Source organism: Hippopotamus amphibius, chromosome 13 (genome assembly GCF_030028045.1).
Source record: "Hippopotamus amphibius kiboko isolate mHipAmp2 chromosome 13, mHipAmp2.hap2, whole genome shotgun sequence".
Taxonomy (NCBI): Eukaryota; Metazoa; Chordata; class Mammalia; order Artiodactyla; family Hippopotamidae; genus Hippopotamus; species Hippopotamus amphibius.
Window position 1 is genome coordinate 3,231,722 of NC_080198.1, and position 25,357 is coordinate 3,257,078.

General features: G+C 55.7%; 1 protein-coding gene across 3 annotated transcripts in view; it reads left to right on the forward strand.

The window, feature by feature from the left end:
* Positions 1 to 25,357, forward strand: part of SLC6A6 (solute carrier family 6 member 6) — a 78,733-nt gene that overhangs the window by 19,977 nt on the left and 33,399 nt on the right. For 2 of the 3 annotated variants that reach the window (XM_057705536.1, XM_057705537.1), the window contains 3 exons: positions 18,242 to 18,484; positions 20,289 to 20,423; positions 21,467 to 21,701. In XM_057705536.1, the coding sequence (XP_057561519.1) occupies positions 18,256 to 18,484; positions 20,289 to 20,423; positions 21,467 to 21,701 (599 nt within the window). In that variant the 5' untranslated portion in view covers positions 18,242 to 18,255. Of the gene's footprint in view, positions 1 to 7,632; positions 7,737 to 18,241; positions 18,485 to 20,288; positions 20,424 to 21,466; positions 21,702 to 25,357 lie in introns of those variants that run through there. The other variant, XM_057705535.1, reaches the window with a different exon arrangement.

Here is a 25,357-nt window from a genome sequence, read left to right on the forward strand (position 1 = left end):
CAGCACCTTGCTGCTGGGCGTCTCTCTTCTGCTGCTTCCTGGCTGTGCGACCTCTGGTGAGTCCCATCCCCTGCCTGGGCCTCAGTTGCCCCATCTGTTAAATGGAGACCGAGATAGAGATGCCCAGTGGGTGAACTGGCGCACGTAGGAAAGGGCAGCTTGGTGTATTGAGAAGTTGATGCCATGGTTTCTTATTAATGTGGCTTATGAATAACAGCTGTAATAAAGTGCTTTCAGGGAAGCGTTAGTCGCACTGAGCAGCCCAGACATTCAGTGAAGTCTCTCACCCTAAAAGAGACAAAACTAGAAAAGCTTGGAAGGCCCCCAGTGGCTGCTTCTGGGCACTGACCCAACACACCTCGGACCCCCTGGGCCAGCGGATCCCCGTGCGGCCAGGCCTGAACGCCATGGCTAGGGACCCGGCCTGCAGGACTTCTGGGGCAAAGGGCCCCCCCAAGTTTATTAGATACATTAATTTTATTTCATATTCATGAACATTATGACAGGTGCTGATGATGCAGATATAAGCAAGACATAGCATCAGGTTTTTAGAATTTTAGTGTAGTAGGTGAGACTCTGTGAACAGGTAAATTATATGAAATTTCAGTGGTTTTTTTCCAGTACTTATTGAGAATAAAGGACGTACATCACTGTGTGAGTTTCAGATGTACAGCGTGATGGCTTGATATATACATATTGTGAAATGATCATGGTCGGTTCTGTTATTGTCCATCACCTTTTAGAGATACAGCAGCCCTCAACTTAAGGTCATGGGGGGCAGACCTTTGTCTTCCCTTTGGCTTTTACAGTCCATTGAGAAATTCGCATGTTGTCAAACCCTTTCCAGCTCTGCTGAGTGGGGGAAAGGCCCAGGCAAGAACATTTGATGACAGGGGAAGTTTGGGGAAAACCTGTAAGCATCTGAAAACCGAGAATTGAAAGTCTGCTCATTCAGTCATCGGGGAGTTATGGACTTTTCCTGCGGCTCAGGCCCCATTGGGCCCTGGGGACCCAGAGATAAGCCTCGCTCTGTCCAGCCTGCGAACTGCCTGGCCAGCCGGGAGATGCTGCAAATCGGGCATATCCTTTGGCCAGGTCTCTTGAATGCTTGGACACCCAAAGTTCAAAGAGCTTTCCCAGAGGCCTTGAATGACAAAGCCTGCCAGGTGGGCACAAGAGGGGGAGGACATTACTGTTGAGAAAGCAGCCCATGGAAAGGCCGGCAGAGCGTGAAAGCATGGCATGAGGGCCCCCGGGGCTACGGTAGCCTGGGTGGCTGGGGTGCTGTGTTCTGGGGCAGGGGGAGGAACCGGATGGGTGTTGGTCCGGCCTGCTGATCCCGAGTGCCCTGCTGAGTGCTTGGTCTTGATTCACTTTGGGGAACCAGCCTGAAATCAGAGTCCTCATTTAATGCTTCCAGGTACCGCTTAAAGGTAGTGACCGTTTGGTCGTTTTGACAACTGGCTTCTGCTCAGGAAGGAAAACAAACAAGCCCAGCCCTCACCCAAACCCACTTACAGGAGAATCACAGGCACGGCCAGAGGTCCCAAGAGGAAACCCGCTCTGATGAGACGTCTAACCTAGTTTTGCTGGTTCACGTGGTTTTGGGAGCGTGCGAAGTGCCTTGGGAGGGGGTGGCGGTGCCAGCGGACTGGGCTGCTGGTTTGACACGGGACGCCAGATGGCGGAACTGTTTATTTGGTGTTTTCCCCGCCTGACAGATCAGCCCTGGGTGTGCGCTTCCGCCTCCCCCAGGACTTACCTGGGTGATGCTAACAAGGGGTGGAGTCTGCGTTTGTGGATTAACTGCCCTTGATCTCTCTCGTTCAGGGGCAGACTGTTTCTCCAGAGAACAAAGCCAGGCTGGTATTGAGGCACTTCCTTGTTCCTTCCCCCGTGTACTGTGAGGTGGCCCATTTTACAGAGGATGCAATGGAGGCCCCGAGGGGAAGAGACATGCCTGAGGTCACTACTTGCAGCTGACAAGTGGCAGAGTTAGGTTCCAACCAGCATCTCTGATGGTGATGCCGAATAGGCAAAAGTGGAACTAGGCAAAGGGCATTTGGGGAGCAGAGTCTCATGGGCGGGGTGGGGGTGGGAGGCTCACTCTTGGGAAGTTCAGAGAACAAAGCTGGAGAGGCCAGGACGGTCCTTCCACTCCCCTGACATACAACTCGGCCGTCTGGGGACCAGCAGCAACGGACCGGCCAAATAAATACATGAGTCAATTAAAAAGGACCACGGATTTCTTGACCATTAATAGTGGTGGCCTAGATCTCAGGTATCCTGGCCCCCAAGGAGTGAAAGGAGACTTCTTCACCCTGGGCTCTGCACAGGGTGAATAAGCTGATGAAGTCCCAGGCTGCCATGGATGGGACACTTTGGGGGGAGGTAGGTCAGGGTGAGAAAGCTCACAGGAGGTGGGGCTGGGGGCATGCGGTCAGGGCTGAGAGGGTGCGGGCAGGCGGATGCACCATTTCCAAAAACAGTGCCACGAGCAGACAGAGCCCTCGCACCGCTCCCTTTCTCTCATCAGTTCACTGCGATGAGCTGCATCTCTGGACGTCAGCTCTGCGCAGGCTGGACTTGAAGGGTTAAGAGCTCTCTGGGCGGAGGCGCCAGTGTTTAGCCATCCCAGCAGGTGGGCATAGTTAAATGGGAAGGTCCTGGAGAGCACACAGCCTCCCGAGGCGGATTGTTAAGGTTGCTGCTGTTCTGTGGCGGAGGCCGCTGGGATGTGTGTGATCCGGGCCACGCAGGGTGCCTGGGTTCTGATCCTGGCTGGCGAATTTGCAAACTGACACCCCTGCCTCCTGCTGGCCTCAGTTTCCTCCTGTGTCAGGTGACGATGGGGAACATCCTGGTGTGCAAGCGTCATGGCCAGGAGATGCCCCAGAGCCCCGTGGTCGAGGACCCAGGACCCTTGAGTCCTGCCTCTTCCTGGCTGTGCGACCTTGGTGAAGTCAGTTGATCTCTTGGCGCCACAGATGGGTAAGATGTATCATCTCATAGGGTGGTTGGTAAGGACTGGGTAAGATACGGAACCCAGGTGCCAGGTGGTGCCCCAGGCACATGCAGGTATCAGTTCAGGGAGCAGGTATTCCTCTCTGGAACTGACTGTGCAGTTGGAGGATGTTTCCATACATGTAAGGCATTTTAAGTGTGCTTTTTCTCCTGTCAGACTCTCTGAAAATGCTATAAAGTCTCATTACCTTTGGACTGGTTATAGGAGGAAAGTGAAAAGTGATTTAAGGAAATAAAAATATTTAGCATGATATTAAAAAGTTACTGTTAGCTAGAACCATATCGAGTGCCCAACACAGTGCCAGGCACATAATGTCAGCGGCAGTTATTGTTTCCAGGATGTAAGAGTGGTTGGAATTAGAACAAAGGGTTGCTATGACAATGGTAGGCCAGGGTTCTCATTTGCTGCCTCCTGGAAGGAGGCGGGCCCCCTGCCCTAGAGCACCCAGACCAGGGGAGGAAGACACGAGGATTACAGCTGGGGAATGAGCACCTTGTTCTGCAGGGAGATGGGCAGGAATGGGATGATCAGGGAAGTCTTCCTGGAGGAGGTGGCATTTGAGGATGGAGAAGAGCAGGGATGTGCATTGCAGGGCCTGGAACAGCCTGTAAAAATGCACCAAGCTGTGACAGCCCAGGGCCTCACAGGCCATGGTGTGTAGAGATGGTAGGCTCTGTGACCAAGGAACCCTCTCCCTGGTTTTAGTTTTGCTAAGGGATGTTCCTAATTGGTGGCATTTTTCTGGAGAATGAAGTCTCCGGGTACCTGGGCTGTGTTGGAAGGGCATTTTGACCTCATGAACAAATATTCTGAGACCCAGAGCCGAGGTGCTGGCATCTTCTGTACTCTATCAGGCCTCCGATGTGTCCCACTTCCCAGTACCTGGGGTAAGTCACGTTTGCTTGTCCACCCGTGTCTCTGTTTGCTCACAGAGCCTCTGTCCCCTTAGAGAGCCACCCTGTGCTGCCTTCTATGATTCAAGCTTGTGAGGTCTCCAAGAGCAGCAGTTGCCTAGGAGACGGTGTTCAGGGAGACTGCCCCAGAGGGGGAGCAGGGGACAAATGTGGGAGCTCTCGGTGCTTCCAAGTTCTGACCCAGTGGTCCCTCTGGGGACCTGGTGGGAGCAAGGTCTTCCTTAGAGGCATCCAGCTCGGAGCAGGCCATGGCTCCCCTGGCTGGAACTGCTCCCCCAGGTCACCCACCCCAGACCACCAGTGGGACCCTCTGTTTACCCACTTCCTCGGCCCAAATCCTTGCTGGGTGGAGCCTCTCAGCCCCTGAGCTGACCGCAGGTAGGTTGCTGGGTGAAGAGACAGGGCCTTCCCTTGGGGTCAGAGCCTCTCTGGGACTTGGGGCTCTGGATTCCCTGAGCCTGGGACATGGGTCCCCAAATAAGTAAGGAGTTGAGCTGATCCAAGGCATCCAAACAGTAGGAGCTGGAAGGAGAGGGCGCTGGCTGTGCAGAGCTCAGAGTTGAAAACTTAGAGACTGAAGCTCTCGTGCACCTGGGCCTCAGTTTCCCCACCTATAAAATAGTCACGTTAGGCCAGATGGTGGTGCTGAATTTCATGAACTATAGTACTTGTGCAAAAATCAAACTGGGGTCGAAGAGTGGAACGGCCCACGCTCGGACCGGCACCCTTGTCATTTTACCCCTTCACAGCACTTCTATAAAAGTGACCATCTGCTCTCACCACGACATTGTGAAAGAAAGACCATTTTAATCCCCCTCCCCAAATAGGAAGACCGCAGTGTCAGAAGGTGGGGGTGCTTGTGTCTAAGAAAGAGCCCTGGCAGCCCCCAGGCTTAGCCTCTCACTGCACCGTGGGCAAGAGGAGGCTTCATCCCGGTGGGCCCGGGCCTGGCATTGGGCAGCTCAGAGTAGAAGCCCTGAACCCCACCCCCAGCCCTCGCTCTGTCGCGCCTTGCTGCTGGTGGGCCCTTCCCCAAGATCAGCCACAGTGTGAACAGACACTCGCCCTCACGCAGGACATCGTGGTATCACCTGTCTCTGTGCCCTCCCCTTGCTGAGCGGCCCGCCTGCATCTGCTCACATGGTGGCCCCTCCGCCCTGGGAGGTCGATGCAGCTCTTGTCCCTGGTTTACAGCTCAGGAAACTGAGGCACAGGAGGCTGCCCAGGCTCACACTGAGCCCCCTGGCAAGCCCCTTCCCTTTCAGGCCTCAGTCTCCTCATCTATCAACTCTGGGCATTGGGCTCCTGTGCTGATCTGCCACTCGATGATGGCCAGGAGAGGGGTCTCAGATACCCAGGGACCGCCAGCTAGGACCTTTGGGGTTTTGAGGCCGCCAGGAGTGGAGGGGTCCCAGAATCTGATTTCTGCAGCTTCAGCCATCCTGGGGGACACTAGCGAGGCCACCTTCCCCTCGTGAAGTTTTTCTTCAAAACTGCCCAGGGTCTTTGGCTGTGATCAGGGGGATGCAGGGAGGCCGCGTGGCCGTTCTTCGTCGAGTAGCTGGTCTGTAGTTCCCACCGTGGGGTGTTGGGGCTGCTCCGCAGCCACATTTCGCAGCAGCAAAGCTTCTGTCTGCTCTCAAGTCCAGGTCCAGCCCCGGTACCTTCCGCCTCCCCTGCTTAGCAGGTGCCACCCCCCAGGGGCCCCAAGAGACAGGTACTATTAGTGTCCCCATTCTACATTTGAGGAAACTGAGGCGCACAGGGCTTGTTGATGTACATTTTCTCCTGCTGGGGAGACTGTCTTCACGGAGGGGGAGAGGGCTGTGTGTGCACGTGAGTGCGGAGGGACAGAACACTGCATCTCCAGGCCTGGGGTCTCCTGGTCCGAGGGTCTGAGCCACAGCCCTGAGAGGGCAGGCCTTGCCTTGGTTAAGCAGCTGTCACTGGCAGAGCTGGCTCCACGAGGGCCTTGTGCTTGGGGGGCTGGCATTTGAGGGACAGGGGTTTCTTTTGGAAAGGCCCCACCTGCTGCCTCCACCTTAGAAAAAAAGTGACTGCCAGGGGGTCCCCAAGTCCCAGGCGGTGTGCCCTGCACCTCGTCCCTGTCCTTGGAGAAGCGGCCTGAGGTCTGCTCAGCGGGCCTCTGCCCTTTACCAGGCTTCAAGGCCACGTCCCAGCTTCCTTTGTGTGTCCCCCTCCCAGGGTAGGGGGCTCTCTGGTGCTGGTCTCCCCCAGGATCACACATGCCCCCTCGGCTCCCCGCCCCAGAGGTCCTGGGTAATGCACCTGCCGGCCCTCGCCTGCTCTTCTCCACCCCCTTTCGCTTTAGCAAGCGGATAACAAGGAGTGCTGGCCTTGTCCTGGGTTCAGTCCTGGCTCTGTCACTCACTCACTGGGTGACCTTGGGCCAGGTCCTGTCTCCTGTCCGAGCCTCAGTTTCCTTATCTATAGACTGGGGCAAGAGTGCCTGTCCCCTGGGGTACTGTAAGGAGCCGTGACCATAGGGGCTCTCAGGTCTGGGGCAGATGGAGCCCAGGGCGCACCGGGGCTGGCGGAGAGGAAACGCAGCCGGCTCGGCCCCCAGCTGCTCACAGTCTGGCAGAGCCGCCCACGCAGGTGCGCACATGCACGCGTGCGCGTGTACACACGCACGCCCCGCCTCCCCCAGGTGACTGTCATCACCAAGAGTCCTTTCCATTGGCCGGTTTACCAAGAGCCTCCCAGTCCATTCAGCAGCACTGTCCCTGGCCTCTCCTGATGCTGAGATTTGCTTGGGGGCTGGTTTAACAGCTTTGAAGATTCAGTCAGTAAGGGATGGGGGGGAGGCGTCTGCATGTTCAGCCAGAGCCCCAGGTCATGACGCTGATGTTCAAGCACGTGTGAGGGTCTTGGGCACTTACTAGCTCTGCCCAAGAGCCCAGAGACGCCTTTACAGATTTGGAGGCCCATTGTACAGGAGGAGAAACTGAGGTTGCCCAAGAAGAACGTAGAGCTTTGCCCAAAGTTGCACAGTTCTGAACAAGAGTCCAACACCTGGGGGATGGAGGAGGGGGTGACACTGGCCAGAGGATGTAAGGGAGAGAGTGCGGTGGGCATGAAGGTCTTCCTGGAGGAGGCAGCACTTGCGCCAGGTATTCAAGGTGGGTGGGATCCACCTGAACATAAGGGAACCCACAAGCAGAGCACAGGGTGGAAGGGGATCATGCTGGGGCGGAGGAGGAGGGGCCCCTGGGTCCATGCAGGACAAGAGGAGAAATAAGGTGGCAGAGACTGGGGACAGGTGCAGACAAGTAGAATGAGCCTTGGATTCCAGGTGGGGAAATTTAGATGATTAGTCTCCAAGCAGTGGGGAGCCACTGATAGTCCTTGAGCTGAGGGCGACAGGGCAGGCAGAGGGGTCTGCCAGGGACACGCTTGGCTAAGCTGGTAGGAGCAGAGTTCAGGACGCGCCTCTGGGGAGTTCCCAGGGGCTGGGGCGGCCTCGTCTTGTGGTGCTGCACGCGTGGCGGGCCATGGGGAGGCCGTGCCAAATCCCCGACACCCTGTGCCTCTCAGTGGAGGCTGAGTGGGGCTTCCTGGGAGGTGGTCTGCATGGGTAGGAAGACCACAGTTGAGGAGTGTCAGCCCCGCCTGGAGCCCGCCCCACACCCCGGTGTGGACTTTAACGCTGAGTTTTTCTTCTAGCCGGGCAGTAGCTGCTGTTAGGCACCATCTTGTAGCCCTGGAAGTCGTCACTGCTGCTGCACCAACGTTCGCCAACCTGACGGAGTTAGATATGAATGCGGTCCACCCAGGTTTGGAATAAGACCTTTACTTTCTGCCTCCAGCACCCACTGTGCTCCATTGGGCTGGGGGTGTCAGGAGCATCCCTGCCCTCCATCACTTCCTTCCAACCCCAGTGTCCCCTCCTGCTCTGGTCCGTCTGTGAAAGAGGCTGGTGTCGCCTGTCGTTGATCCACCCTGGGCCAGGGTTTCTCCATCTAGAGAGTGGGCTTGCATTCACACATGCCAAGACCTCCGAGGCCCCACCTTGAGCCTTCAACTTTTGTGCAGGATCCAATGGGATCCCCAGCACTGGGCAAACCTTTAAGGGACCAGGGAGAATTCACTCCAAACTCATTTTTGGAAGATGCTCGGGGAACATGTTATTTCATGAAAATTGATTACCTAAAGATCTGGGGCGCATCTCTCAACAAAAGGCAAAGTTTTGTGGAGTTTTGACCCTTTGTGGGGAACTGTGCTCAGATGCCGGGGACAACACCCCCTCTGTCTCTAGCAGAGGGTGTATGTGGCCCATCCTTCCTCTGTCGACAGCCCTGCCTGTGTCCTGCTATAGCTCTTTGCTCCACTTTCGCTCTGTCACCCTCATTGAGGCAGCCTCACGACCAAGTGCTGCAAAGTGGAAGAGATTTACTCCTACACGGAGTGTCCCCAGAGCCCTAAATGTTCCGTCTGACGAATACTCATAGTGCTGGGCCTTATCGTGGGTGTCGGGAGTGTGGGGCAGAGGTGGTGTGGCCCTCGGAGCCCAGGGAAGTCACTGGGGGGTCCTCGGCACCGTCATCCTGGGGATTGCCTGTGCGTACGCGGGGAACAGTGTGCTGGGTTAAGGGAATAGCAGGAGCCAGGGTGTGGAGGCAGGGGAAAGCATGGGCCGTGTGGTTCAGATGTGTGGGCATCTTGGGTGAGCGCTGGCTGGTGGAAGATGCTTGAAACTTGACTTCCAGACAAATGGAGCCAGAGCCCAGACAATGAGCCCCTCTGCTCTGAGATGGGGACAGTGGCAGCCCGTGCTAGCGGATCACCCCCTCTGCCTTGCTGAATCCCAGGCTGTTTCATCCCACAGGCACCAAACTCTCCTTGAGCTAAATTTCTAAGCGAGGGAGAGGTACGTGTGTAGCTGGACAGGAAACAGAAAGTCCTTCCTCCTTGAGGAGAAACATGATTAAAAGAGGAACAGTGAGAACAGGGAGCTTGAGTACAAACACTAATGAGCTAGGAGCTGTCATACACATAGTTGGGATACCGGGCCCATCTTACAGATGGTGATACTGAGGCTGAGAGCCACAGAGACTGCCCTGGCCGGTTTCCCTGGAGCTGTGACTTCCGGCAGAGCCCTGGCGACAGAGCAGCCGACTCTGAGTGGGCACGGGGCCACAGGTGTGCCCTTCGCTGGCCTTGCCCCCAGAGCCTGTCTCTCTGCAGTTTCTATAGCGCGAGGGAGGGGCTGCCCTCCGTTTGCTTTTCACAGCCAGCAGGAGGAGGCGGGGCGGCCTTGGGGCTCTTACAGCTTGAAAGGGGAAGTTTGAGGAAATGGAAACGAGCCTTTCTTTTTTGTCATGTTCCTTTTTTGTGGCCTCCAGAATAATCCTGGGTTCTGCAGAGCCTGTCTCAGGATCATGGTGGCCCACTCCTCCCCCACTTCCGGCGGAGCCCGGCTGGGGCCGGGGTGCTGGGGAAGCAGGCGGGGGGAAGAGCGACAGGCTTGTGGCTGGTGAGTCAGTGCCAGGAGGCCGCTGCCTGCTGACGCACCGCCCTGTGCGTGGAAACAGGCCCCCTGTGCTCCACGCAGCACGGCGCCCTCCGAGCCCTGCTTCCTCTCCTTCACCTGAGCAGTGCTTACGGCCTGTGCTGGCAATCTCCTACGTGGAGGTTAGGGTCCACGCCCCCTCAAACAGATTCGTGCAGCCTGACTGTTCTTGGACCCCCGCCTTCCCCCAGGGGTCCAGGTCCAGCCCGGCCGCGGGCCCAGCGCAGGGGATGTTGTGGGAACTGCTCCTTGAAGCCTCACTCTGACCACACGCGTGACTCCTGTCTTCCTCCTGAACGGAGAACCATTTTTGTGATATTGTGACAAAAGGAGCCCCCCACCCCGAGACATTAGCACCCTGAGGGCAGGAAGGCTATAGGTGCTCAGTCCAGGTGGGGCAGGGGGCGCTTTTCCTGGAACCAGCTCCGGGGAAGTGACATGTCCCAGGTCGTGTAGTGTCGGAAGCTGACCCTGTTCTTTGCAAACCATGGGCTTTACCCACAGATGGGCCAGGGGTCGAGACTCACAAAGGACGTTTTCTGCTCCGGGGCCCCATGTTACGGTCCTTGGCCAAGGGACATCAGTTCTGGCCACCCATCCCCGGCTGGTCCCTCTTTGCAAAAGATGGCAGTCGATTCAGCCCATCCCACCAGTGCTAAGCACACGTTGAGGAGGCTGGCGGCTTTGGGGTGTCGGGGTTCAAGACGCGGGCTCTTCGGACCCCACTAGAAAGTTCCTACTGGCACCAGCTTACAGAGGAAAGCCCAACATGGGTGGAAGGGAGCCAGGTGGTCAGGGACCACCGGAGTTGAGCCCCCCCTAGGGCAGCACAGTGCTCTCTAGGGGTCCCACCACCTGCTGGATACATCCGTGCCCCGTCCCCCTCGCTCTGGCCCACCCTGGCCTTCCCTCTGTTCCTTTGCCCTGCCCACTGTGGCCCTCTTCACACACGCTGTCCCTGCTCTGAGAACACCAGTCCCCAGATGTTTTCCATGCAGACCCCAGCTTCAATGTGGTTAAAAGCACAGACCCTGAAGCCCATCGCTGTGTGACTTTGGGCAAGCGACTTCACCTCGCTGGGCCCCATTCCTTCATCCAGGCTGGTGAGAGGACTAGATGAATTGGTAGCTGCATGGGCTTAGTACAGGGCCTGCCCGGAGCTAGGCTTCAGTGAGCGTCTGCCCTTATGAAACGTCACCTCCTCAGAGGGGCCTCTGACTCCCCGGGCCCTCACCCAGCTTGGTTGTCTTCTGCGCACCAGTCCCCGTCGTAAATGTTTATTCATGTATGTATTTAGTATCTGTCACCCCATCTGGAATGTCAGCTCCAGGGCTCAGCCCTGAGTCCCCAGTCCCTACAAGCAGTGCCTGGCACCTAGCAGAGGAGGCTGTCAGTAAATATTTATTCGGTACTCACTGCTCGCCAGAGCTGCCCTCTCTTGGTCTTATCCCCAAATATCTGAGAGGCGCAGGGGAAGTGCTTGGCCTGCAGAGCTGGAACTGAAACCAGACCCAGCTTTCTGACTCTTTGCCTACTGCCCTGTCCCCTGACTCGACGGCCTACTAGGCCAGTGCCTGGGGCACATGTGTTTTGGGCGTGTTGTGTGCCCAGCTTGCCTTCCCCTCAAGGGCAGCGCTGGCCTTCCTGCACCCACTGCCCACCCGTCCCCGGGCCACCCGGCCACAGAGCAGCCTGCTCGCGCCTTCCTCCCCTGCCTGCCTGCAGGTTTGGTGCCAGCGAGAGGAGAAGGCTGTACACTGGGCCCACATCCTGCCCTCCACCTTCAGCGTTGTCCTAGAGGCCGGTTCTTTGCAAAACCTGCTCACCTTCACCCACTTTTTCCTCTGCGAACCACAGGTCAAGAAGTATGGCCTGCGCTGTTGGGTCCCCGTGCAAAGGCCCCGTTGTCCTGGGGTGGCACCACCTGCGTGGAGTCAGGACCCACGTGCACATCGCAGCTTTACCTGGTGGCTGTGTGACCTGGGCCAGACCCTCCCCTTCTCGGAGCCTCAGCCTCCCAATCTGTGAAAGGGGAGGCTCCCTGAAGCCTGGGGGGAAGTCAGTGCTCCTGCAGGTTGAAGGCCGAGCCTGAGCCAGGCAGGGTGCTCTCAGCGGAGTAGGGGTCTCTGAGGGTAGACGTGAGCCTTTGTGGGGGGTAGGGGAGGGCTTTGCCCAGACGCTGAGCCCGGGAGATAACAAACCCTGTCCCCAGAGCTGTCCTGCTGAAAACAATCCCCCCCCCCCGCCCCCGCACAGAACTCACTTTCACTAGAACCACAGAATTGTCGTTCATTGTTTCAACTTTGTTCCTGTGAAACAATGCTGGGCTTCCTGGATGACCTCACTGGGGGGAGCCGGCCGACCCTGGAGGTCGGGCCACTCAGCACCTCCAGCTGAAGCTGTCCTGCCCTTTGGTGTGGCTGCCTTGGGTGACCTGAGACAATGGGCTGACCAAAGAGGACAAACTGGGTGTTTGGCCCACATGATGTTGTAGAAATTGCAAATTGTGTCTGCACGTACGTCTCAGATTTGAACACCTCTCGAGACATTGGAGGATCTAGCCTCAGTGGCCTTGATCCCAAAGGCAACCCCAGAAACTGGAGCTGAGCTCCCATATTCTGCAGCCCCTTCCCCACTGGACTCCATCCTTTGCCTGCCAGGTGCCTGGAGGCCTTTGAGCTTGTCATGCTTGAGTTAGCCTGAAATAGGAATAGATAACCAAGACAGGGTACAGACCACATGATTCAATCGAATGATTAACTCTTTTGAAGGTGTACCTTTTCATCCTTTTCATGAAAAAGAATTAAAAAAGCACTTCTTAAAAATGAATTTTTGCTTTCTTTTCAGAAACAGCTACCCTAAGTAGTGAAATAGTGCTCTTAACACCTTTCATTGTTTTTTGGTGCTTCGCTGTTGAACCTTCTCAGGGCCAGGATGGTACGGGAGCATCGTGCCCTGGGCAGACATTATTCATGGATCACAGCGCTCCTCCTTACTGAGCCAGTCCCTCACACGCAGTCTGTGGGGACAGTGCCGGAAGGAGTCCCCGGCAGAGCTATCGGAGAAGTCTGGGAGACTCTTCCTGTTTGCTGGAGGGAGCCTCGGGTCCGTGGCTGCATCCACCCTGCCGCCGTCTGTGCGTGGCGTTCGCCTACGCTGCTCACCCTTGTGGCCCTGGGCACTGCCTGCTGCCCCGGTCCCCAGGCCCTGCCCCGTCTGTCTCTGTCACGGGGCCCCTCACTTCCCTGTTTACCTTCGCCTACTTCCCTGATTTGTCAGCCCAGCCCAGTAGGTCGAAGCTGGCATAAAGGCGCCAGACCTGACTTCACTTTGTGACGTATCTAGAGCAAGTGATCCAAAATAACTGAGCGGCTGAGAACATGGAACTGAGAGCCCGAAACAGACCTGGGAGCCGTTCGAGCTCTGGTGGCCTCTTGCTTGCTGTGTGACCCTGGGCGAGTGGCGTCACCACTCTGCACCTTGTCGGCAAAAGGCAGGTGATGATGGCCACCCGTGGATGGGGTTAGCTCAGAAGATGCTGGCAAAGCGCTTAGCACTGTGCAAAAGAAGTGTGTGTGCAGCCAGTGCCCAATAGTTACCGCTTTCTCTCTTTTTCTTTTCTTTACACACTCAGGATCCAATGCCTGCCACGTAATGTAATAAAATCCCAATGTGGTCAGATGTTTTCTTCAATAATAGCTAGTATTTATTAATCACTTGTAAGTACTAGGCATTGTGCTCGATGTTTTACAGGCATCATCCTGTTTGATCCCTATAAGGCGAGTTCTATTTTTACCCTAGTTTTTTTAACCAGTGAGGAAACGGAGGCACAGAGAGGATTTTCACTTGCATCAGGTCGCACAGCTTAGTTGTGGCCTCTTTGAGCCCAGAACACTGGCTCTGGAGTGGACGGCGGGGACAAGGAAAGGAGAGAGGGGTAGGAACCCCTGCTCTGGAAAGGGCAGACAAGGGGTCCAGCCACTTGCTTGTTTCCACAGCGGGCCCGGCAGGCTGGGGGCCATGCAGGCCACATGCTGCTACCAGTGAAATGAGTGGTAAGCGTCACCCAGCTCTCCTCCTGACCCAGTTCTGGGATTCTGGAGTCGCTTACCAAACCCCAGAGGTCAGGCCCAGAGATCGATCGTATAGCCAGCCCAGCTGTGTGCTATGGCCCTTTGGGGTAGAGGAAGTATTCTAAAAAGGAAACAGAAGAAGTACCTGCCCTCTTATTTAGAAACCTGGTAGGGACTCCTGTCAGTGACAACTGGGGACTTGAGTCACTGTTCTCGAAAGTTCAAGTTCTGTAGGGGAGGGCAAGGCAGAGAGCCCCCAGCTTCTGGGCTTGGTTCCCCCAAAGCCTGCGGTTGAGGTGGCAGGTGTGGGAGAGGAGCCACGCAGCATGTCTGCCTAGGCACCTGGAGTCCCCAGCTCCACCCTGCTGCTGGCAGTATATCTCTGCAGTCCTTTCCCTCTGGCCTCAGTGTCCCCATCTGCAAACCACACAGGGGCTCTTCTCTAACTTTCGCTCCAGTGCCTTCGGCATTGGGCAGACCAGTTGGGAATTCTGCCTCCAGCATCCTTCCCACGTGTATAGCCTCAGCCACGCCACTCACTTCCCTGCTTGAGCATCAACTCCCCCCACCCGTAAAACGGTCCTAAAAGTCCCTTCTGTAGTGTTGAGGGTGTTTGAGGAGTGAATAGAAAACTGTTTATAGATAGCTCAGCACAGAATTAAAGTACTCAACAATCTGGTAATTTTAAATTGGGAAGAAGCAAAGGAACACCTTGTAAACCCATGGCATTGCGGGCGCCAGGCTGAATCGGTCTGATTTCATGCCACAGCCGACCAGGTGACCTGCACGTCGGTGTTCAGGCCGAGCTGGCTCTGGCCTCCACCCCGGGAACTGAGAGTAGGAGTTCCAGCTGGGCAAGAAGGGAGCCTTCGTCCTGGAGCCTCTCTATTGGAGCTGATTCTCATCGCTTATAGCTGTAATAAGCAAAGAGGAAGCTCTTAAAATGAGGAATAATGTATCACGGTCGCTACAAAATAGCCCTGGGCCTGGTGCCAAGGAAAACAGCACTCGGCAGCGGCCAGCAAGGCAGCGGGCTGCGGGGACGCCTGGGAGGGGCCTCGCTCCTGAGTGCTTACTGCACCAGGGGGCGTGCTGTTGGCGGGTGCCTGGCGAGAGTTAGTGAGCCTCATCGCGAGTCGGTAGAGATGGATGCAGTGGGGGCAGAGCTGGGGGTTCTGGAACATCATGGCTGCTGTCACTCCCAGCTTCGGGACCTCAGGAGTGTCACGTGGCCTCTCTGGGTCTTGCCGATCTCACCCTGAGTAGGACTAAGGCCTTCCGCCCCATAATAATTAGAGCAGTAACAACAGCAATGATATTGGCAGACACTAGTTAAGGAGTACTTGCCATGGGCACCCCCTCATTCAGTCCCCACAACGTCCCTATGAGGTGGCCACAGTTAGCCCTTTTTACACATGAGGACACTGAGGACCAGAGAGGTTGAGTAACTTGACTGAGGTCACTCAGCCAGGAAGTGGCCCTCCGCTGCTAGGCCAGGGCTCACACTTTGATTCCTGCAGGGACCAGGCTGCCACCAAGGGGCCTGGAACAGCCAGGCAGGGAGCCTGAGCCTGAGGAGTGGGCTGAACAAAAGCAGTTCTGTGGGGCCAGTATCCCAAGGAAAAGGTGCCTGTGCTGAGAACCAGTAGGCAGTGGTGAGGAGCTCGTGTTTTCTTCCAGGAGTGATGGAGGGTTGGGGTGGGAGGGCATTGTGATCTGAGTCTGCTTTGTAAGTTGCCTTCAGCTGCTGTTTTGAGAACAGATTGTAGGGGTGGGGTGGGCAGAGGAGCAGCAGGGACCCCCGGGCGGAGGCTGTAGGGGATGCCATGGAGGGCTGTTGGGCCTGAGCGAGGTGGTTGCCATGGTAATGGAGAGCCACGGGTGGATGCCAGGAATGTGCAGGAGGCAGAATCCGCAGGTCCGGCTGCTGGGACTCCCACAGGCACGGGGCTGGTCTGACACCCAGAGGGGCTTGGAATGAGCCCCTCTGAGAGGGAGTTGGGGTGTCTGCACCTGGATCTGACCTCATCCAGGAGTGAGTGAGTCTTGAGTGAGGCCATGGACACGGCTGGGCTATGTGTTCTCAAAGGTTAGGCGAGCCTGTGGCGGTAGCAGCCACAGGTGCGACAGGTGTCAGTGACCGAGGAACACATCTCCAGGAGCACCTTGACAATGGCGAGTGGGGAGACCCCCACAACACCAGGGCATGGACAGGCCTCACCCCTGGTCCTGGTTCAGCTACCGGCGTCAGGAAGGTGGGGTCCTGAGAGTGGAGAAAGGGGCTGAGGTCTCATCTCATGTGGAACCAGAGCCTGGAGCCTAGGGTCTCGGGGAACGTGTTGCTGCCCCCTGCCTCGTGTTTCTAGAAGGTTCTCTGAGGGCCAGAGTGGCAAGTGGGCCTGGGGCCCAGAGGACAGAGCCAGGACTCAGGGTAGCTTTCGCCAGCGCCCGGAGCCCATGTGAGCACATGCCGGCCACCTCCCCCACCGTCTGGCTGACCTGGGGAAGTGACTTCTGGTCCCGAGATCCAAGGAGAGCCCGAGAGGGCGGCCGTGGCCCTTCTTGGCGAGAAGGCTCAGGGGTCATTCCCTGGAAAACATCTCCACTCGGAGGGAGTGGAGTCCCACATCCTCCAATTATGCTTCCATCCAGCCGGCCCACAATGGGCCGCTCAGATAACATCGGGGGCTGCCCGGCTCGGCGCTGGAACAATGCTGGCTGCTCAGGCTATTTTTACAGTAGCCGTGCGCTCGGCAGAACCCCGCGTCTCCCCGAGGGAGCAGGGCAAAGAAAGGCCTGCGGATGCTGCCGCCGGTCTGCACTCCAGGAGACAGAGGAAGGCCCCGTGAGCCGCCCGGCGGCTCCAGGAAGCCTTTTCTTGGTCTGCTTACCGCCAGATAGCGAAACAATTGGGGTCCCCCACCCCGAGCCAGGGAGAGGAAGGAGGCGTGGGGGAAATGGGGGTTCTGTTGTGCTGGCGTGCCTCTGCTCCTCAGAGCATGGCCCCAGAGGGCCTGGCTGCTGGGGCCAGGCCAGTGTGTCCCCTCGCCACCCCCCGGGTCCTTGGCAGCCCTCAACTCACCGTGACTGCCTCTGGGCCACACGCCGAGGATCTGCCAGTGTCACCAGGTTGGGAAGTGGCAGAGCTGGGGTCGGTCCTTGGCCCCCGTTGCTTGCAGACCCACTCTGGGAACCATCTCTCCAGCAGCACCTGCCTGACAGCCTGCTGTGTGCCAGCTTGGGGCCCCCAGCCGTGGACAGGGCAGGTCCCGGTGCCATGGAGCCTGTGTTCTCGTTGTGGAGGAGACTGTTAACAAGGAGGCCAGGAAGGCATTTTCAGCTAGTGCCACTGTGACAAGCAGACGCACGCGCCCCTGGACAGGTCCAGTGAGCGGGTGGCAAGCTGGCCCCCAAGTGCCGGGGTGATGGCCGGCGCTGGTCCAGCTGATGGTCGCTGTAGGGAGCATGAAGCCATCGTGGTCCACCTTCCAGTTTTTCAAGAAAACCTAGAAATCTCGACTTCTCTCTGGAATCTGATGTTTGCGTGTTGGCCACCCATTTAGATCATGAAGACAAGCAGGTTGTGTCCAAAGCTGCTTGGCTATGAGCCGGTCATCTCTGCCAGCAGCCTTTTTATTCTGTAGAAACGGAGGCTTATCTCTCTTCATGGTCCTCTGCCACGTGGGGGTAGAAGGCACCCTCTCCCGCTGGGCTGAGACTTGGGATGCTCTCGCCCTCAAGGTTGAGCTGCCAGGGACATTGAGGACTCGGGGACCTGAGGAAGCACAGAGAGAAGGGGCGCTGCGCTGGCCGGTGGCCGACTTCCTCTAGAATGGGGTCTGAGCAGGGGAGGGGCTGGGGTGACCGGGAATGGCCCCTAGGGGCTAAGAGGTTTGATGTCCCCTGGGGCCACCCCTTGCCAAACCCACAGGCTAGTCCGAGGGCTGGGGGCCTGGATAATACAGGGGTCATAGCAGGCCAGAGCATGAATAGAGAGGGCTGGACACGTGGGGATCAACCGGCGTTCTTCCATAATCCTGACTAGTGCAAATCCCTTATTTCTTATGCTGCAGAGATGTGACTGGTTACTAAGTTGCAAATATATTTTATAAGCATCCCTTTTCTGTATGTGATGGAAACCCCATTTTCAAATATCATTTCCATTCCAGCCTGAAGCCCCATTCCTCACTTGTTTGTGTCTAGCCATTCTTTAAACAGTGAGGAATGAGCACCTGCTGTGGGCCAGGCACCGTGCTGAGGTGGGACTGAAACGGGAGGCATCGCTTTCTGTGCAAAGCTGAAATTTGGAGATAATTTCTAGAAGATGCAGGCAGACTGTTCCTTGGAAGCTGTTCCTTGGAAGACCTGCCTGGAGGGTGTTGTATTCTGCAGAGAGGCTGCCGGGGCTGGGTGGCTTCATGCTTATCTCCTTGCAGATGGAGGATGGGGTGTGACATTCAGGGATGCCGGGCGTGGGCCCTGGTGCTTCTGTTGGGCAGGTGCCTAGGGAATGGCACCTGTCAGTTCCTGGATCACTAGGTCTCCAGTCACCTGGGGGGGTCAGAGGAGTGGACAGATGAGGGTGGCAGGCCCCCTGACTCAGGCCTGGCACGTGAGAGCCGGCCAGTGGGGTTGCGCCAAGACACACAGGCTGTCCCTTACCAATGCATGCTGGGGTCTGTTTTGTCCCCCATAGAAAGCAAGGAGGACATGGCCACCAAGGAGAAGCTGCAGTGTCTGAAAGACTTCCACAAGGACATCCTGAAGCCATCCCCAGGGAAGAGCCCAGGCACACGGCCTGAGGATGAGGCCGAGGGGAAGCCCCCGCAGAGGGAGAAGTGGGCCAGCAAGATCGACTTTGTGCTCTCCGTGGCAGGCGGTTTCGTCGGCTTGGGCAACGTCTGGCGGTTCCCCTACCTCTGCTACAAAAATGGTGGAGGTGAGCCTGGGTGGGGCAGAGTGGCGTTGGAGGAGAAGGATGGGGCCCAAGCATGGGTGGCCTCCCCATGCTAGGCTCCCACCTTGACCTCCCCTGGGTCAGCCGGCTTTGGCCCCCACACCACTCCACAGAGGCAGGAGATGAACATGACTGGGAATCGGGTGGTGCTCTGTCAGGGCCTTACTGTGTTACCTTGGGCAGATCCCTTACCCTCTCTGATTCTCCAGTTTACCATCTCTAAAGGGTGCGATGAGGCCAGGCCCAAGTCTCCCAAGCCTCAGATATTCACACACTCCCTCTGTAAATTCCCTCATAGCTCTGCATCTCCCCACTCTTCCTTACTTTATAACTTCTAACCTTTGCATTTGCTTTTCTAACTTAAACCAAATGCAGTTCAAAAGCAAGTTTTGTTTCCTGCCTTAAATAAAAAACCAGTATCATTTGCCATAATGGAAAGGGATCCAGGACAAAAAAAAGGAATACAGTCAAGATTTTTTTAATTTTTACTTTTCTCCAGCTTTATTGAGATAGGATTGATATATAACATTGTTTTAGTTTAAGGGACACAACATGATTTATGTCTATATTGTGAAATGATCACCACAGTAAGTCTAGTTAACATTCATCACCTCACATAGTTACATGTTTTTTTTTCTAGTGATGAGAACTGTTAAGATTTTACTCTCTTAGCAACTTTCTTTCATATTTTGAAAGAAACTAAGACCCCAGCATGTGGGATCTTAATTCCCTGATTAGGGATTGAACCTGTGCCCCCTGTACAGAGCCTTAACCACTGGACCGCCTGGGAAGTCCCTTAACAACTTTCAAATACACAATCCAGTATATTGTTACTGGCGTCAGGATGCTATACACGACACGCCCAGGAACGAGTTATCTTATAACTGGAAGTTTGTTGCTTTTGACCCCTTCACTTAGTGAAGGTATTTTTTAAATTTAAGTTCTCCGTTTGTCCGGTCGGTTGGTTAGTTGGTTGGTCTGAGTGTTTTTGGTTTTTGATTTTTTGCCTGCGGAAGGCTCTGAGCTAGAATCTTCTCCCTCTGGAGAAGTTCAAGTCGGGCAGACACGATGGAGACTTTCTTGCTGGTGCAGTAGGGACTAGGTAGTGAGAATTTGCTCCCAGCTCCCCGTGGCCGCCCGGGACCGAGGGCTGGTGCGCCAGCAGAGCCGGGCGTGCACATGCCGCCCGCGTCAGGGAAACCGCCTTTCGGGAAATTCTGCCTTCGAGCCTGCTTTCTTAACCTTTTGTCGGTCTCAGGTGCCTCTGGGACTCTGAGGAGTGCCCTAGACACCCCCCAGCACAAAGCACATACACATAGACCCAAGTTGCCCACAGTGTCAAAGGGTTTATGGACAGGCTGAAGCCGTTAGTGGACGCCAGGCAGGAACCCTCTCCCAGCTCTTTGTCCCTCCCTCAGCCCTGGCCCCCACCCCCACCTCTCACTTCCCGTCACCCTTCCTAGCTAGATCTTCTCAGCTTCTGGCCCTGGGTGGGCCAGGGCAGGCTCAACACAGCCAAATAAATAAATAAATAAATAAATAAATAAATAAATAAATAAAATTGATAAAAAAAAAAAGAAGCCATCCTGGAAGGGTGATGCTGGCTGGACAGGTGGTCAGGGCTTGGAGAATTTTCACCCAGGTCCAGGAGTTTGGCCTTTACCCTCACGTCCTTCACCTATGCCCTCTGAATTCCATCGGCCGGGAGGGCTTGGGAACGAGACCTGCAGCTTCGGCCCCGTGACAGCCACCGCTTGACCCTCACCTCGCTCTTCTCTCTCTGCAGGTGCATTTCTCATACCATATTTCATTTTCCTGTTTGGGGGTGGCCTGCCTGTGTTTTTCCTGGAGGTAATCATAGGCCAGTACACCTCTGAAGGGGGCATCACCTGCTGGGAAAAGATCTGCCCCTTGTTTGCCGGTGAGTATGGGACAGAGGTCACCCAGGGCCTGGTGTTCATCAGTTCAGCAAATTTTGATTGAGCACCTACTGTCTGCCAGGTACACTGGAGCCTCCTGCAGGCCGCTCGGCACCGTGCCCGACGCGGGTCGCGGCCAGCGCGCTGAGCACAGAGTGCTGCTGCGCATGCCACGCAGCTGTTCCCACCTCTCTGGGTTGTTACAGGATAGGGGAGCCAGTAGCTGCCAGGCAGTAGCGTGTAGAAGAGAAGCCTTTCAGGGACCTTTCTCTCTGGCTTCAAGTCCCACTTCCTTGTTTTGCTAATTCTTATGACTCTGGGAAAGCCACTGAATCTCTTTGTGCCTCAGTTTTCCCATCCATAAAATGGAAACAATCTGCTTACTTCTAGGGTTGCTATAAAGACAGAATGACATAGCCATGTAAAAGTGCTTTGAACACATAGTAGGCTCCTGTGCCTAGTTCCTAGTGTGCCTGCGTAAGATAGCGCTCTCATGATTATAATTGACAGGGGTGGGAGAACGTGTGAGTCTGTTCACTCCGTCATCCATATAAATCTACCCATCCATCTATCCATTATACCTTTCATTAAACTAGTCAATAGTTAGGCAATTCATCTATTTATCCAACCATCCTCCATCTACCCATCTACTCATTCATCCAGCCACTCATCTACCTAACCTTTCAGTAAACCACCATTCATCCATCCATCCAACAAAGTGAATATCCATCCATCATTCCAACATCCATCCATTCATCTATAAGTCCATCTAACCATCCATCCATCCATCCATTTCTCTTCCATGCATCCTTTGATTCGTCCAACTATCTGATTTATCTGTCCATCCATTCTTTCACCTATCCTTCCATCCATCCATCCATCCATCCATCCATTCATCCATCCATCCTAGTGAAAGGTACTTGCTGGTCCCTGTTGAAGGGCCCCTTCTGGCCTAGGCCTAGCGGTCCCAGGGTTTCTGGCTGAGTGTGTGGCCGTGGTGGGTCTGGCCCCCTCTGATGCTCGTCTCACTCACCCACACTTGCAGGCATCGGCTACGCCTCCATCGTGATTGTGTCCCTCCTGAACATATACTACATCATCATCCTGGCCTGGGCCACTTACTACCTGTTCCAGTCCTTCCAGTCGGAGCTCCCCTGGGCACACTGCAACCACAGCTGGAACACGCCCCACTGCCTGGAGGACACCTTGCGCAGGAACAAGAGCCTGTGGATCTCCCTGAGCACCACCAACTTCACCTCCCCTGTCACCGAGTTCTGGGAGTAAGGCTGGCCTCATGGAGGGCCGAGGGCGGCAGGGGTGGGGGCAGAGGGCAGCCCACTCCCTCATCTTCTCCCCAGGGATGTGGGAGCCACTCTCTTGGGGTGGGGTGGGTGGAAGGGGGGTACAGATTTGGAGATAAATCCATGCCTTTGGTCTCAGACAGGCCTGGAATCGAATCTCAGTTCTGCCATTTTACTGGCTGTTTGACCTCCGGCAAGTCACTGCCCCTTTCTGAGCCTCAGTTTCTTTAACTGTCAAATGAGGGGACTGAATCGTTCCTACACCCGTGGGATCTCTGTGAGGATTGTTTCCCAAAGGCAGGTATATGTACTTATGTTGTCTGAAAATGATATAGTTTTCTTAATGTATTTTAGAAAAAAATATAGTTAGCACATCAAAGCTGTTATTGCACAGAGAAAAATGCATATATGAAGCTGAAGTAGTTACTTAAGTGGAAAGGTGAGTAGAGTGAAAACCATGTATCAGTTAGCATTTGCTGTGTAACTGCCATCCCCAAAGTTGAACAGTCATTCATTTTATTTGGCTCATGGTTCTGCTATTTGGCAATCTGGGCTGAGCTTGGCTGGGCAGTTCTTCTGGTCTGCTGGGCTCCCTCACTACTAGGTCAACTGTAGGGCACCAGGGTAGCTCCTCTGGAAATTGGCTGGCTGTTGGCTGGGGTGCCACAGGCAGCTACCTGGTCCCTGTGGTCTCATCACCGTGCAGGCTAGCCTGGGCTTGTTCCTAGGTGACTCAGCATTCCAAACACAACAGATGAGAAAGCCCCAATGCAGCAGCACTTTTCAAGCCTCTGTTTGCACCATTTCTGTTAATGTCCCATTGGCCAAAAAGAGCCACAAGACGAACCCAGACTCAAGAGTGGGGGAGATAGGCTCTGTCTCTTTGTGAGAGGAATGGAGAATTATTGTTACAGTTTTCCACAGTGTAGTCAATAACTGCAGAAGTGTACACATAGGCCAAACCTCACAAAAGGCAGAACGTGGAGGCCTGAAGTTTGGGTAACTCTTAGCTGACACCCAGGGAAGTCCTTCTAACACAGTGCTTGGAGATGCATCAAAAATGTATTAGTGCATTGCTTTTCCTTCTCTCCGTGAGTTGTTAACCCGAGGGCTCAGCAGCCCCTTCAATCCTGGAAATAACAGATGAGACCTTGCATGGGGTTGAGAGCCAGGGCAGGGGACAGTGTTAAGGAATGGGGCGGCCCCTCATCGTCATGAGATGAGAATCCCTCTCTTTTGTGTGTGGATCTGCTGCTTCAGGGTGTCTCTTCACCTCTTAGAACCTGGCCCAGGAGTAGGCCCACAGAAGAGGGAGTTAACTGCTGACTGGTCGTAGCCAAGTGTTAGGGCCAGGACTGGGGAATTTTAGGCCAGAAAGGGTCCGTCGGCCTCACCCAGCCGGTCCACGTCCCTCTCCTGACACGCGGGCCTTCAGTACGTGCTCACAAGTCCCTGGGCTCCTGGCACGGGGGCTCTTCCCATGGACATGTGTTCCACTTGCAGACAAAGGCCCTGATAGGCACGTTCACCCGCCACCCTTGCTCCCCACCCTCTGGACAGCTGAGTTTACAGACAAAGAAATGCAGGCACTTCATTCTTCTCCCTTGAATGGGTCTGCGACCACAGCCCTGTCCGTTCTCTGCCGTGCCTGGCACCGCGTGCCCACCCCAGGTCTGCCCCACCCCGGATGTGGGCGCTCACCCAGCCGCTCCGGTGCCCGCCAGGGCCTCGCCTCCTCAGGCGTGGATGGCTCCCTGGGTTGGAACTGCCACCCTGCCGCGTAGCTCGGGCAGGTGCCTCTTCCTCTCTGGGCCTTGGTGTCCTCTGCCGTAGCTGGGGAGGGCGTCACGCTGCCCTCGCAGGCTTGTGGGGCCACCCGGATGGAGCAGACGCGTGCACAGCCAGCCCCGAGAGGCTGCTTGATAAATGGGGCCATTGCTGTTTATTTCGTGTTCTCGTTGCGGATGAGACTGTCCTCCCACCCCCCCGGGGACATTTGAAACTCAACTTCAGAGGGCCTAAGAATGGCCCCAGCTCAGGTGCCCGTGCGGTCCCACTATTACAAAGGGGCTGTCCCCTCGATCTCAGGCCCGAGGGCTCTTGAGAAGGAGCTCACGTGACCGTACCTTCTCCCCGGCCTGCCCCCCAGCCTGGGCTCTCTTGAGGGGTTCTAGGCCTCCTGCCTTCCAGAGCCCCCATTCTGAGCACGCTAGTTCCCCTTCCTGGCCCAGAAGACACGGACAGCACTTATCTTTGGAAACGTCCTGGTCCCGCCGGCACCTTCCCAGGCCCCACGTGGTCCACATAGACGTGCTCAGTCTAGAGAGTGCCGGCCGCCCGCCTGGCCTCCCCTTTCGCTTCAGCCTTTGCACCCACCCCTGGGCCCTGGCAGGGCTCTGTGAGTGCACCTGAACATTCATGGATAACCTGCCCTTTTTCTAGAACCCTGGGGAGGACGGGGGTCCGCAGAGGAGGAAGCTTGGGCAAGAGGACATGCCTGCCTCCTGGGAGAGTGGAGAGGCCGAGGCCATCTGCCCTTCAAAGGCCTTCCCTTCTCTTGGGCATGAAAGAGGGGGAGGAAGAGAGAACGCGTGTGGAATAACTGCCTCCTGTGAGCATTGTCCCAGGGATTTGCCCCTGTCATTTCATCCCCTCTTTGCAGAAGCCCTTTAAGGAGGGAACATATCTAGGAATCATCCCAAACTCCTTTCTACATCACACCTCACATCCAATTTGCTGGTTCTCTTGGCTCTGCGTTTAAAGTGTATCCAGAGTCTGGCCACCCTCCCCACTTGCCCTGTGGCCCACTTCCTGTGCGACCCCATCCTCTCCTCTCTCTCTCCCCCAGACCCAGCATGGCCTCTCACTGCTCCCCCACCTTACCTTTGCATCTCTACAATCAGCTGTGAATCAATCCAAACACATTGTTTCTCAGCTCAGAACCCTCTCATGGCTTTTTCTGTGATGGTAATCTTGCCCAGCCAGGGAGGATTAAGTGAGAGTGTTTCAACACTAAGTGCTCACTGAATGCTATTTCTTTTTCATTCGGTGTTTGCATCCACCTGGCTGTGTAGCCTGGAGCAGCAAGTCACTAGCCCTCTCTGGCCTCATTTCCCCATCCTCAAATGGAGGGGCCAAGTGAGCTGGGCTGTGGGGGATGAGTAGGAGCTCACTAGGCTGAAAAGGAGAGAGGAAAAGACATCCTGGATGGAAGGAACAGCCATACTGAGGCACGGCATTCCTAAAGCACATGAATAGCAATGAGTCATTGGTTTGGCCAGAGGATAGGCTATGTGAGGCCAGGAAGAAGGAGGGAGGCCTTGGATGCTAGGCAGGAAAGTTTGGGTTTTGTTCTCTAGGAGGCGGAGCCGGGGAAGCTGTAGAAGAAGGAAAGGGGAATCCCATGATGGAATCTGTATTTTCTAGACTTGCTCAAGGACCTTGCCAAGGCTGGGACATATATTAAGCACCGACTGTATACAGGGCCTCAGAGGGCTCAGGCATCAGTATGTGGGTTCCCTTTAGGATAAAACTTAGCTTATATGATTTCCCCTGAAAATAGCCACCAGCCTGGAAGGGACTAGCTCTGGGGTTTCCACTGAGAGGCTTGCTGGGATGTGACTGAGGGGTTGCTG